Source organism: Oncorhynchus tshawytscha, linkage group LG02 (genome assembly GCF_018296145.1).
Source record: "Oncorhynchus tshawytscha isolate Ot180627B linkage group LG02, Otsh_v2.0, whole genome shotgun sequence".
NCBI lineage: Eukaryota > Metazoa > Chordata > Actinopteri > Salmoniformes > Salmonidae > Oncorhynchus > Oncorhynchus tshawytscha.
In genome coordinates, this window is record NC_056430.1 from 74,642,521 (window position 1) to 74,656,654 (window position 14,134).

Consider the following 14,134-nt stretch of genomic DNA (forward strand, 5'->3'; position numbering starts at 1 on the left):
AGCTGAAACACAACCAAGGAAAATTGATTCCACCCCTGTATCTAAAATAGCAACAACCTTTAATTTATCAGTCTTATCTTTGCCGAACAGAGATATGCACTGTAGGTAGCCTTGTTGTTTGCTGTAAAACCTCTAGTCTCTCCCAGTTGAGATAAGGGGGACTTTTGCCTCGCCAATGACTCTCAAAGTGTTCCCTGACCCGACTGAGGGCACGTCTCACTGAGATACTCTACCTTGAAATTCACTTCTTATTTAACCTTTTCCCTGGAACTGATAGGCCTATGAGTTTCAACCTTACCCTGCTATAATACCAAACTAAAAGCATGTGAGAAGAAGACGAAAAATAATAAATATATGGGTATGTGATTGATAGTGTGAGAAAGAAACAGACAGACATAGAAAAAAGAAAGAAGGAGGAGAGGTCATGAGAAGGTGTAGAAGAGGTAGAGGTCATGAGAAGGTGTAGAAGAGGTAGAGGTCATGAGAAGGTGTAGAAGAGGTAGAGGTCATGAGAAGGTGTAGAAGAGGTAGAGGTCATGAGAAGGTGTAGAAGAGGTAGAGGTCATGAGAAGGTGTAGAAGAGGTAGAGGTCATGAGAAGGTGTAGAAGAGGTAGAGGTCATGAGAAGGTGTAGAAGAGGTAGAGGTCATGAGAAGGTGTAGAAGAGGTAGAGGTCATGAGAAGGTGTAGAAGAGGTAGAGGTCATGAGAAGGTGTAGAAGAGGTAGAGGTCATGAGAAGGTGTAGAAGAGGTAGAGGTCATGAGAAGGTGTAGAAGAGGTCGAGGTCATGAGAAGGTGTAGAAGAGGTAGAGGTCATGAGAAGGTGTAGAAGAGGTAGAGGTCATGAGAAGGTGTAGAAGGTAGAGGTCAGAGAAGGTGTAGAAGAGGTAGAGGTCATGAGAAGGTGTAGAAGAGGTAGAGGTCATGAGAAGGTGTAGAAGAGGTAGAGGTCATGAGAAGGTGTAGAAGAGGTAGAGGTCATGAGAAGGTGTAGAAGAGGTAGAGGTCATGAGAAGGTGTAGAAGAGGTCATGAGGTCATGAGAAGGTGTAGAAGAGGTAGAGGTCATGAGAAGGTGTAGAAGAGGTAGAGGTCATGAGAAGGTGTAGAAGAGGTAGAGGTCATGAGAAGGTGTAGAAGAGGTAGAGGTCATGAGAAGGTGTAGAAGAGGTAGAGGTCATGAGAAGGTGTAGAAGAGGTAGAGGTCATGAGAAGGTGTAGAAGAGGTAGAGGTCATGAGAAGGTGTAGAAGAGGTAGAGGTCATGAGAAGGTGTAGAAGAGGTCAGGTCATGAGAAGGTGTAGAAGAGGTCGAGGTCATGAGAAGGTGTAGAAGAGGTCGAGGTCATGAGAAGGTCAGAAGAGGTGAGGTCATGAGAAGGTGTAGAAGAGGTCGAGGTCATGAGAAGGTGTAGAAGAGGTAGAGGTCATGAGAAGGTGTAGAAGAGGTGAGGTCATGAGAAGGTGTAGAAGAGGTAGAGGTCATGAGAAGGTGTAGAAGAGGTAGAGGTCATGAGAAGGTGTAGAAGAGGTCGAGGTCATGAGAAGGTGTAGAAGAGGTAGAGGTCATGAGAAGGTAGAAGAGTCATGAGAAGGTGTAGAAGAGGTAGAGGTCATGAGAAGGTGTAGAAGAGGTAGAGGTCATGAGAAGGTGTAGAAGAGGTAGAGGTCATGAGAAGGTGTAGAAGAGGTGAGGTCATGAGAAGGTGTAGAAGAGGTAGAGGTCATGAGAAGGTGTAGAAGAGGTAGAGGTCATGAGAAGGTGTAGAAGAGGTAGAGGTCATGAGAAGGTGTAGAAGAGGTAGAGGTCATGAGAAGGTGTAGAAGAGGTAGAGGTCATGAGAAGGTGTAGAAGAGGTAGAGGTCATGAGAAGGTGTAGAAGAGGTAGAGGTCATGAGAAGGTGTAGAAGAGGTAGAGGTCATGAGAAGGTGTAGAAGAAGGTGTAGAAGAGGTCAGGTCATGAGAAGGTGTAGAAGAGGTCGAGGTCATGAGAAGGTGTAGAAGAGGTCGAGGTCATGAGAAGGTGTAGAAGAGGTAGAGGTCATGAGAAGGTGTAGAAGAGGTCGAGGTCATGAGAAGGTGTAGAAGAGGTCGAGGTCATGAGAAGGTGTAGAAGAGGTAGAGGTCATGAGAAGGTGTAGAAGAGGTAGAGGTCATGAGAAGGTGTAGAAGAGGTAGAGGTCATGAGAAGGTGTAGAAGAGGTAGAGGTCATGAGAAGGTGTAGAAGAGGTAGAGGTCATGAGAAGGTGTAGAAGAGGTAGGTCATGAGTCATCATGAGAAGGTGTAGAAGAGGTAGAGGTCATGAGAAGGTGTAGAAGAGGTCGAGGTCATGAGAAGGTGTAGAAGAGGTCGAGGTCATGAGAAGGTGTAGAAGAGGTAGAGGTCATGAGAAGGTGTAGAAGAGGTCGAGGTCATGAGAAGGTGTAGAAGAGGTAGAGGTCATGAGAAGGTGTAGAAGAGGTAGAGGTCATGAGAAGGTGTAGAAGAGGTAGAGGTCATGAGAAGGTGTAGAAGAGGTAGAGGTCATGAGAAGGTGTAGAAGAGGTAGAGGTCATGAGAAGGTGTAGTAGAGGTAGAGACTATGAGAAGGTGTAGAAGAGGTAGAGATCAGTGACTACGTGGTTTATCTTCTCCACTGAGGTGAATCACAGAGTATATCGTCCCGTTGAGACTGTTGCTACAGCTAACTGCTAGCTTCTGGCACACACAAACACTTGCGCGCACACAAACACTTGCACGCACACACACACACACACACACACACACACACACACACATTTTAAATTGGACCACCTCAAACCCCATTTCATGCACCCTCCTTTTCCCCTCAGGCATCACCCTGGACAGCCCTAGGCCAACGGGCGCCATGAGGTTTTACTGTATATAGGCCTACAGAGTGAGATCACTGTAAAATCGAGTCGCCTGTTAGACACTGATTTTAGGTCAAATTTCCATTTCCCCCTAATGGTTATGGTCAAGACTCGTGGAAAGTAAGCTGATCCTAGATCAGAGCCTTTAGTCACCTACTCCCATCTCACCACCCACCCAGAACATTATAGATTACACAGCTCAACCTGCTTTATTATTAAAACACACACAGCTAATCCCAGATCTCTACGTGTCAGAGGTCATTATTACAGGCTGTATACCTCCTAAAGGTCTAGAAGGGATGTGGGAAGGCTTTAATATGTCCAAACACTGTCAATACATCTATGTAACTGTAGCTGATGCTTAGGGTGTATCTCTCTCTCTCTCTCTCTCTCTCTCTCTCTCTCTGTTAATTAGTCTGTCTCTTTTGCCCCCCCATCCCCCCCCTCGTATGGCCAACATAGTAAGGTCTGTGTTTATGGTGACCATGTGTCTGGCTAGGGATGTGTGGGAAAACGTGTGTGGGTGAGTACATTTTGAGAAAGCATGTGTTTGTATGAAGCAGCCGTGTATGTGTCCACAAGTTTGTATGAAGAAGTGTGTGTGTGTGTGTCTGTGTGTGTGTGTGTGTGTGTGTCTGTGTCTGCAGGTTTGGGAGTGTATGCATACATTCGTGTGTGTGTCTGTGTGTGTGATACACACTTCAATACACTCTCACAAAGCCATAGTTTGTGTTTGTATGCAGTAGCCGTGTTTTCGTGGGTGTCCAGTCGTTTAAAGCCAGGGCGGTTTTCATGGGCTGGAGACACTGCCATAAACACACACACATACACACACACACACACACACACACACACACACCAATGCCAAAAACACTGGGGAGAGGCTAGACGTGCTTCTCAATCACCCCAGGACGGAGTGACTGTGGGTGGGCTGAGACAGGACCTCGCTCAGAACTCAGGCCCACTGTGTGTGTGCTCACCAAGCAGACAGTGAATGTAGCAACTATGAAGGGGCTGTGTGTGTGACTGGGCAGGGTTTCATCATAGTGATGTTGCAGTCTCTATGGGGTCATGGTTGTATGCTCTGGTTGAGGGGAATAGGGAGGGAGACTGGGGTCTGTTTCTGTGTTACTGTGTTTGACTCTACTTGTTGTGTTCTCTGATGTCATGAGGGAAGCCAACAGTGGGGGATTTCTTTCCTGTGGTGGATTGGGAAGGGGAGGTTTTTTGATGGCTTGGATTGTGTGTTTGTGCGTGCATACTGAAATGTAAGGATAAGAATAATCCGACTCTGACCGCATTAAACAGCCAATAGACTTGGACGTGTGGAAATTATGCTCAGAAATAAATGATTTTATCTTATCCAGGTTTTTGACCGCTGCTGATTCGTTACTCTGAAAATATGACAAATTTTCCTTCCCAGAAAAGTCTCAACCAACCAACACTAACATCTCTTTTTCTTTGTGTTTCAGATTACACAAGGACTCCACTATGGCGCCCTTCCTCCCCCTCCTCCTCCTCCTCTCCTCCTCTTCCTCTGTCCTCTCCAGTGACTGTCCAGAGGATTGCTCTTGTCAGGCCCAGGGTTCCATCTTCTGCATCCACCGTCGTTCCACCGTCGTCCCCCGCGGCCTCCCTTCCTCTGTGAAACATCTCTACGTCTTCCAGAACGGCATCAACACTTTAGCCCAGGATGACTTCACAGGTAGGAAGCGTCGAGGTTAGAGGAGTGGGCCGGCAACTGGAAGGTTTCCACTTCTAATCTCATGTGTGACAGGAAAATATTTCTTCAGGAGTGGGCCGGCAAATGGAGTGTTGCTGGATCAGTGTCCTGGATGCCATTTCCTGCTGTTGTGCCCTTGAGCAAGGCACTTGACCCCTGAACTACTACCCTCTGCTCGAACCTTTCCAACCTCTGTCTGTGTGTCTTTCGAGGGTTTGGAATGGAGTAGAACACAAGTTTTTCCATTGTAAATCCGTATTCATTGGAAAATAAAGCTTCTTCTTCTTCTTCTTTAGGCCTGGGGGAACTGGAGATGCTGGACCTGTCCCAGAATAAACTCACGGAGGTCCCGGATGGGGTCTTTGAAACGCTATCTTCGCTGAGGAATCTCGATTTGTCCGCAAACTACATTACCCACATCGCCAAGGATAGCTTCTCCGGATTGGTGCAACTCGAGAGGCTGTATCTCCACGGCAACCGCATCAAGAGCATCCATTCGGAGGCCTTCGAGGTTCTGGAGGATCTTCTGGAACTGAAGCTGCAGGGGAACCAGTTGACCGGTCTCCCAATGCTCCGTCTCCCCAGGCTTCTCCTCCTTGATCTCAGCTTCAACTCTCTCCCGACGCTGGGTCCCCAAGACCTCCAGACCCCCCACCTCGAGTCGCTCAAAGTGGCTGCGTTGGGGCTCACCACCCTGGACTCAGATCTGATGGCCTCCCTGGGGAACCTCCATGACCTTGATGTGTCCCAGAACCAGCTGGAAGGGATGCCTGAAGCATTGAAGGCCACCCGGGGGCTTATCAAGCTCAGCCTGGCTGACAACCCCATTGGGGAGCTCCGGAACGAGGACTTCCAGGTAAATACATTTTCTTAAAAATGTGTCAAATATTCCTGTGATTGATGGGTCAATAACACATGGCTTAGTCCCTGAAGCTGCTCCATGGGATTTACTATGTCAAGCCTCTGGTCCAACTTATCCAAACTGCCTGCGTGTGTATGTTTTTTAGTGGGGTTGGGATTATTTGTGAACATTGGACAATAAAGTATTCTTCTTTTTCTTCTTCTTTTCCAGAGTCTGGTGGGTCTCCAGGAGCTGGATCTCAGTGGGCTGAACCTCCAGGGCTTGCCCCAGGGTTTCTTCCAGCTCTTCCCCAGGCTGGGGCACCTCACGGCGGCCGAGAATCCCTTCAACTGTCTCTGTCCTCTGGCCTGGTTCCCTGGCTGGCTGAAAGAGAAGAAGGTGGATCTGGGACGCACAGAGGAGACAAGGTGCCACTTCCCACCAGTGAATGCTGGCAAGGTATTGTCTTAATATTTTGTCATTCTAATACTAAATATATTTGATTTATTTTCCTGTGAAACACATTTAGTTGCTGGCTTGTATGAAATGGGATACAAATAAAGTTTGATTTGATTTGAAGGTGCTGGCGGAGCTGGACCATCAAGATTTCGGCTGTCCACCTACGACCACTGTCATGACGAATGCCCTAGGGGAGGGGAGTACTTCCGCACCCCCCATTCCGACTACATCCCCTGGAAACACACATACCAACGCCATCCCCCCACCTCTGCCATTCCCTAGTGATGAACCATCCTCAACGGAGACAGATATTGAGAGTCGTCCCCCTCCTCCAGCTTCTCCGACGACCGCTTTCAGGGATGAGGGCCACATCTGCCCGCCGAACATCTGCCTCAATGGGGGTACGTGCCGCTTCGATCCTCTGGGACAGCTTGGATGTCTCTGTCCCCGCGGAACTATGGGCTTGTACTGCGAGAACCTGGAGTTGTCTAACCACAACCAGCCACCTCTCCAAACCTCCGCCCCCGAGGTTTTGGCATCCATGGTTGCCCCCATTGTAACCTCTGATCCCAATGACATCAGTTCCCGTCAGGTGACCTCCACGTCCATCCTCCTCGACCTGCACCGTTTCCTCGAGACGAGGCCGCACATCCGTGGGATTAAGCTGACCTACCGGAACCTCTCAGGGCCCGACCGGCGCCCCATGTCCCTCAGTGTCCCCGCCTCGTACCCAGAATACACCCTCCGAGGGCTCCGGCCCAACTGTACCTACTCGGTGTGCGCCAGCCCCCTGGCAGAGAGGGTGAACGGGGGTGGAGGCGGTGGAGGTAGCCCTACCGAGGGAGGGTCTTGTATGGAGGCTCGTACCGAGGGAGGTCCCCAAGCTTCGTCCTTGGAGCCCCACGTGGATGATCAGAGCCAGTTCACCTACACCCTCATCCCAGCCTTGGCTGCTCTCGCCCTTGTCACGGGGGTGGCGGTGGTGGCCATCCTGGTTCTTTTCCTCCGGAGGAGACGGGCTCACATGGCGCTGGAAGGGGGTGAGACGGGACCAATGGAACTGGAGGGCCTTAAGGCTTGCCTGGAGAACGGCGTGGAGAACGGGGGCACCCTACCCCACAAGGGAGCGGATATCGCCCCCTGTCACACCTCCATCCCGACCCAGCCACAAAATGGCGGATCGTCACATCCCCTTCCACAAAATGGTGGTTTAGAATATGAGGCCCCCCTCATGAAGGGACAGGGGCACTGTCCATCGAATAATAATGTGGCATCCTTGAAGCCATCGTATTTCTAGAAACTCAGTCTGTTGTCTTCATGGACTTCTTAATATTTCTCAATGAGACTCAATGTACTCAATGACATTCAGAGCTATGGAATGGAACAGAAGTAACTACCCCTGTAGAGGGTAACGCTACGCCCGTTATCTCTAAGTGGATGGGAGGACTCTACCATTATGAGGCAGTGAAAGGGGGGTGTTTTAGCTCATCCAGCAGAGTTCAAGTTGATAGAAATGTAACAAGTATTTAAACCTAAAGTGCAATCGCCATGCCAAAAAGGGTCTATCTTATAATCGGACTGAAAACGGAAGTGCCTTCTTGCATTGACATGATATGCTGTAATAATGATGCTTTTATTTTTGAAATGTTGATGTTTTGAAAAGAGCTGCATTGAATGAGTTTGAATCCTTTTGCTGGATCAGGAGATTGGGAGAGCAGGGCTTGTGGAGGTATGGGGAAGGCACAGAGTCAAGGTTGGGAGGACTAGAGGTGGGGTGCAGAGGTAGAGATAGAGACACAGGTGTGTGTGTGCTCTGTAGACTGTTCAGCACTTCCGGAAATGAACGAGGCACCCCTCCCCACCTGCCCCCTGGGAGAACTTGCACTGAAGAGAAGAGAAACTCTCTGCAACATTACAACACTTCCCAGAGACTTAACCTAAGGTAGTGAAATGCTGATTCTGTAGAGATGGTACCACGGACAGAATACAGTTTTAGACGACATTACCACCAGTCAGATTTCCCTTCATCCTGCTACCCCCCCCTCCAACGAACTGTTATTATCAACCCACACCAGGGTTGATCAACTTGCTGTGAAAGGCATGTGGACTAAATGGAGAGAAAAGACAAGGAGACCCTATTCCCTTTAAGTGTGTTACTTTTGACCCTTTAAATGTTGACATTTGAGTCATTTAGCAGACGCTGTTATCCAGAGGGACTTACAGTTGGTGCGTTCATCTTAACTAGGTGGGACAACCACATTTCACAGTCGTAGTGAGTACGTTTTTCCTCAATAAAGAAGGTATCGGTCAAGTCAGTGCTAGTGGGGAAAAAAACTAGAAAAGACTAGTGCTCTGGTCAAAAGTAGTGCACTATACAGGGAATGGGGTGTCACTTGGGACGTAGCCTCTGTCCTTAGTGGCGTGGTCAGTAGCTGTGATGGACGCTATTTGAAGGTTGTTGTCGAGCGGCTTTCATATGATGTTTTTGTCATGTGTTTTGTATGTATTTTTTTAATCATGGATTTCTCTGTTGCTGTCATGCTGTTTCTCCTGTCTTGTTGTCGTCAGAAATGTTGCTGTCATGCTGTTTCTCCTGTCTTGTTGTCGTCAGAAATGTTGCTGTCATGCTGTTTCTCCTGTCTTGTTGTCGTCAGAAATGTTGCTGTCATGCTGTTTCTCCTGTCTTGTTGTCGTCAGAAATGTTGCTGTCATGCTGTTTCTCCTGTCTTGTTGTCGTCAGAAATGTTGCTGTCATGCTGTTTCTCCTGTCTTGTTGTCGTCAGAAATGTTGCTGTCATGCTGTTTCTCCTGTCTTGTTGTCATGCTGTTTCTCCTGTCTTGAAATGTTGCTGTCATGCTGTTTCTCCTGTCTTGTTGTCGTCAGAAATGTTGCTGTCATGCTGTTTCTCCTGTCTTGTTGTCGTCAGAAATGTTGCTGTCATGCTGTTTCTCCTGTCTTGTTGTCGTCAGAAATGTTGATGCTGTATTGAATGTTGCTGTTCCCTCGACACGGCAAAGGGTTGGGGTCCATTTCATTTCAATTCAGAAAGTTTAGAATTGAAAGGGTTCATTTACTTTTAAAGATGAGTTTTCCTTTGTTAAATAGGTCATTCCAATTCACCTGAATTGACTGAATTTAGATTCAATTTACCCCTACCCAAAACGCTTCACATTTTGATCATGTAGAAATTGTTCAACAAGTAAATGTGAATAAGAAGTATCAGAAACAGCACAGACTCTGAACTCTAAACTCCCACACTCTTCTTCTTTACTGTCTAAAACTGTCTGCCAACTACAATAGCCTGCCAAAGCTACATAAGGACATGGTTAGCGCCAGAAACACCAATCCTTGTCCCAAATGACACCCTATTCTCTACATAGCACACTACTTATGAACAGAGTCCTATGGGCCCTGGTCAGAAGTAGTGTACTTTAGAGAATAGGGTGCCATTTGGGACGCAAACCTAGTCTCTTTTTGAACGCTCAAGCTCCAAAACTGTCCTCCAAGCTCGGTCACCGCAAACCCTGAGCCATTAAAGTGGCACACACACATGCCGAAAAAAGCACGAGAGTTCAAAGACTTCGAGAGCAATTTACTATATGTGTCGAAGGAGTGGAAACCAGTCATTTCCTTGACTTGCTACTGACTGTGGCGTTTTGAAGATATGGCCGCAGTTAACCAATGAGATCAACAGTATCTTTTTATTGTTTTATTCTCTCTCTTTCTATTTTTCTCTTTCTTCATCTGTTTTTGTCTCTCTCTGCTTCTCTCTCTCTCTCTCTCTCTCTCTCTGACTCTGTTATTCTCTCTCTCCCTATTCCCCTCTGTCTCTCTCTTCTCTCTCTCTCTCTGACTCTGTTATTCTCTCTCTCTCTGTCTGTCTCTCTCTCTCTCTCTCTCTCTGACTCTGTTATTCTCTCTCTCCCCTATTCCCTCTCTCTCTCTCTCTCTCTCTGACTGTTATTCTCTCTCTCCCTATTCCCCTCTCTCTCTCTCTCTCTCTCTGACTCTCTCTATTCCCTCTCTCTCTCTCTGACTCTGTTATTCTCTCTCTCCTCCCCTCTCTCTCTCTCTCTCTCTGACTCTGTTATTCTCTCTCTCCCTATTCCCTCTCTCTCTCTCTCTCTCTCTCTCTCTCTCTGACTGTTATTCTCTCTCTCCTATTCCCCTCTCTCTCTCTCTCTCTCTCTGTTATTCTCTCTCTCCCTATATTCTCTCTCTCTCTCTCTCTGACTCTGTTATTCTCTCTCTCTCCCCTCTGACTCTCTCTTCTCTCTCTCTCTGACTCTGTTATTCTCTCTCTCCCTATCTCCCTATTCTCTCTCTCTCTCTCTCTCTCTCTCTGACTCTGTTATTCTCTCTCTCCCTATTCCCCTCTCTCTCTCTCTCTGACTCTGACTCTGTTATTCTCTCTCTCCCTATTCCCCTCTCTCTCTCTCTCTCTCTCTGACTCTGTTATTCTCTCTCTCCCTATCCCCTCTCTCCCTCTCTGACTCTCTCTCTCTCTGACTCTGTTATTCTCTCTCTCCCTATTCCCTCTGTCTCTCTCTCTCTCTCTGACTCTGTTATTCTCTCTCCCTATTCCCCTCTCTCTCTCTCTCTGACTCTGTTATTCTCTCTCTCCCTATTCCCCCTCTCTCTCTCTCTCTCTCTCTGACTCTGTTATTCTCTCTCTCCCTATTCCCCTCTCTCTCTCTCTCTCTCTCTCTGACTGTTATTCTCTCTCTCCCCTATTCCCCTCTGTCTCTCTCTCTCTCTGACTCTGTTATTCTCTCTCTCCCTATTCCCCTCTCTCTCTCTCTGACTCTGTTATTCTCTCTCTCCCTATTCCCCTCTCTCTCTCTCTCTCTCTGACTCTGTTATTCTCTCTCTCCCTATTCCCCTCTCTCTCTCTCTCTCTCTCTCTCTCTCTCTCTCCCTATTCCCCTCTCTCTCTCTCTCTCTCTGACTCTGTTATTCTCTCTCTCCCTATTCCCTCTCTCTCTCTCTCTCTTATTCTCTCTCTCTGACTCTGTTATTCTCTCTCTCCCTATTCCCCTCTGTCTCTCTCTCTCTCTCTCTGACTCTGTTATTCTCTCTCCCTATTCCCCTCTCTCTCTCTCTCTCTCTCTGACTCTGTTATTCTCTCTCTCCCTATTCCCCCTCTCTCTCTCTCTGTTATTCTTCTCTCTCTATTCTCTCTCTCTCTCCCTCTCTCTCTCTCTCTCTGACTCTGTTATTCTCTCTCTCCCTATTCCCTCTCTCTCTCTCTCTGTTATTCTCTCTCTCTCTCTCTCTCTCTCTCTCTGACTCTGTTATTCTCTCTCTCCCTATTCCCCCTCTCTCTCTCTCTCTCTCTGACTCTGTTATTCTCTCTCTCCCTATTCCCTCTCTCTCTCTCTCTCTCTCTCTCTGACTCTGTTCTCTCTCTCTCCCTACTCCCTCTCTCTTCTCTCTCTCTCTGACTCTGTTATTCTCTCTCTCCCTATTCCCCTCTCTCTCTGACTCTGTTATTCTCTCTCTCCCTATTCCCCTCTCTCTCTCTCTGACTCTGTTATTCTCTCTCTCCCTATTCCCCTCTCTCTCTCTCTCTCTCTCTGACTCTGTTATTCTCTCTCTCCCTCTCCCTATCTCTCCTCTCTCTCTGACTGTTATTCTCTCTCTCCCTATTCCCCTCTCTCTCTCTCTCTCTCTCTCTGACTCTGTTATTCTCTCTCTCCCTATTCCTCTCTCTCTCTCTCTCTCTCTCTCTCTCTGACTCTGTTATTCTCTCTCTCCCTATTCCCTCTCTCTCTCTCTCTCTGACTCTGTTATTCTCTCTCTCCCTATTCCCTCTCTCTCTCTCTCTCTGACTCTGTTATTCTCTCTCTCCCTATTCCCTCTCTCTCTCTCTCTCTGACTCTGTTATTCTCTCTCTCCCCTATTCCCCTCTCTCTCTCTGACTCTGTTATTCTCTCTCTCCCTATTCCCCTCTCTCTCTCTCTCTCTCTCTGACTCTGTTATTCTCTCTCTCCTATTCCCCTCTCTCTCTCTGACTCTGTTATTCTCTCTCTCCCTATTCCCCTCTCTCTCTCTCTCTCTCTCTCTCTGTTATTCTCTCTCCTATTCCCTCTCTCTGACTCTGTTATTCTCTCTCTCCCTATTCCCCTCTCTCTCTCTCTCTCTCTGACTCTGTTATTCTCTCTCTCCCTATTCCCCTCTCTCTCTCTCTCTCTCTCTCTGACTCTGTTATTCTCTCTCTCCCTATTCCCTGTCTCTCTCTCTCTCTCTCTGACTCTGTTATTCTCTCTCTCCCTATTCCCCTCTCTCTCTCTCTGACTCTGTTATTCTCTCTCTCCCTATTCCCCTCTCTCTCTCTCTCTCTCTCTGACTCTGTTATTCTCTCTCTCCTATTCCCCTCTCTCTCTCTCTCTCTCTCTGACTCTGTTATTCTCTCTCTCCCTATTCCCTCTCTCTCTCTCTCTCTCTCTGACTCTGTTATTCTCTCTCTCCCTATTCCCCTCTCTCTCTCTCTCTCTCTCTCTGACTCTGTTATTCTCTCTCTCCCTATTCCCTGTCTGTCTCTCTCTCTCTGACTCTGTTATTCTCTCTCTCCCTATTCCCCTCTCTCTCTCTCTCTCTCTCTGACTCTGTTATTCTCTCTCTCCCTATTCCCCTCTCTCTCTCTCTCTCTCTCTGACTCTGTTATTCTCTCTCTCCCTATTCCCTCTCTCTCTCTCTCTCTCTCTGACTCTGTTATTCTCTCTCTCCCTATTCCCCTCTCTCTCTGACTCTGTTATTCTCTCTCTCCCTATTCCCTCTCTCTCTCTCTCTCTCTCTCTGACTCTGTTATTCTCTCTCTCCCTATTCCCCTCTCTCTCTGACTCTGACTCTGTTATTCTCTCTCTCCCTATTCCCCTCTCTCTCTCTCTCTCTCTGACTCTGTTATTCTCTCTCTCCCTATTCCCCTCTCTCTCTCTCTCTCTCTCTGACTCTGTTATTCTCTCTCTCCCTATTCCCCTGTCTCTCTCTCTCTCTCTGACTCTGTTATTCTCTCTCTCCCTATTCCCCTCTCTCTCTCTCTCTCTCTCTGACTCTGTTATTCTCTCTCTCCCTATTCCCCTCTCTCTCTCTCTCTCTCTCTCTCTGACTCTGTTATTCTCTCTCTCCCTATTCCCCTCTCTCTCTCTCTCTCTCTCTCTCTCTGACTCTGTTATTCTCTCTCTCCCTATTCCCTCTGTCTCTCTCTCTCTCTCTGACTCTGTTATTCTCTCTCTCCCTATTCCCTCTGTCTCTCTCTCTCTCTCTCTGACTCTGTTATTCTCTCTCTCCCTATTCCCCTCTCTCTCTCTCTCTCTCTCTGACTCTGTTATTCTCTCTCTCCCTATTCCCTCTCTCTCTCTCTGACTCTGTTATTCTCTCTCTCCCTATTCCCCTCTCTCTCTCTCTCTGACTCTGTTATTCTCTCTCTCCCTATTCCCCTCTCTCTCTCTCTCTCTGACTCTGTTATTCTCTCTCTCCCTATTCCCCTCTCTGTCTCTCTCTGACTCTGTTATTCTCTCTCTCCCTATTCCCTCTCTCTCTCTCTCTGACTCTGTTATTCTCTCTCTCCCTATTCCCTCTCTCTCTCTCTCTCTCTGACTCTGTTATTCTCTCTCTCCCTATTCCCTCTGTCTCTCTCTCTCTGACTCTGTTATTCTCTCTCCCCTATTCCCTCTCTCTCTCTCTCTGACTCTGTTATTCTCTCTCTCCCTATTCCCTCTCTCTCTCTCTCTCTCTCTGACTCTGTTATTCTCTCTCTCCCTATTCCCCTCTCTCTCTCTCTGACTCTGTTATTCTCTCTCTCCTATTCCCTCTCTGTCTCTCTGACTCTGTTATTCTCTCTCTCCCTATTCCCTCTCTCTCTCTCTCTCTCTCTGACTCTGTTATTCTCTCTCTCCCCTATTCCCCTCTCTCTCTCTCTCTGACTCTGTTGTTATCTCTCTCCTCCCTATTCCCTCTGTCTCTCTCTCTCTCTCTGACTCTGTTATTCTCTCTCTCCCTATTCCCCTCTCTCTCTCTTCTCTGACTCTGTTATTCTCTCTCTCCCTATTCCCCTCTCTCTCTCTCTCTCTCTGTTGACTCTATTCCCCTTGTTATTCTCTCTCTCTCCTATTCCTCTCTCTCTCTCTCTCTCTCTGACTCTGTTATTCTCTCTCTCCCCTATTCCCCTCTGTCTCTCTCTCTCTCTTCTCTGTTATTCTCTCTCTCCCTATTCCCCTCTCTCTCTCTCTCTCTCT

General features: G+C 47.7%; 1 protein-coding gene across 1 annotated transcript in view; it reads left to right on the plus strand.

Moving 5' to 3' along the window:
- The window catches only part of vasna (vasorin a), a 47,990-nt gene extending 39,259 nt beyond the window's left edge, over positions 1–8,731 (plus strand). Inside the window, exons 2-5 of the mRNA XM_042304664.1 lie at positions 4,346–4,578; positions 4,893–5,452; positions 5,669–5,896; positions 6,018–8,731. Coding sequence (XP_042160598.1) covers positions 4,365–4,578; positions 4,893–5,452; positions 5,669–5,896; positions 6,018–7,193 — 2,178 coding nt within the window. The 5' untranslated portion in view covers positions 4,346–4,364 and the 3' untranslated portion in view covers positions 7,194–8,731. The remainder of the gene's footprint in view (positions 1–4,345; positions 4,579–4,892; positions 5,453–5,668; positions 5,897–6,017) is intronic.
- Positions 8,732–14,134: the final 5,403 nt, after the last annotated feature.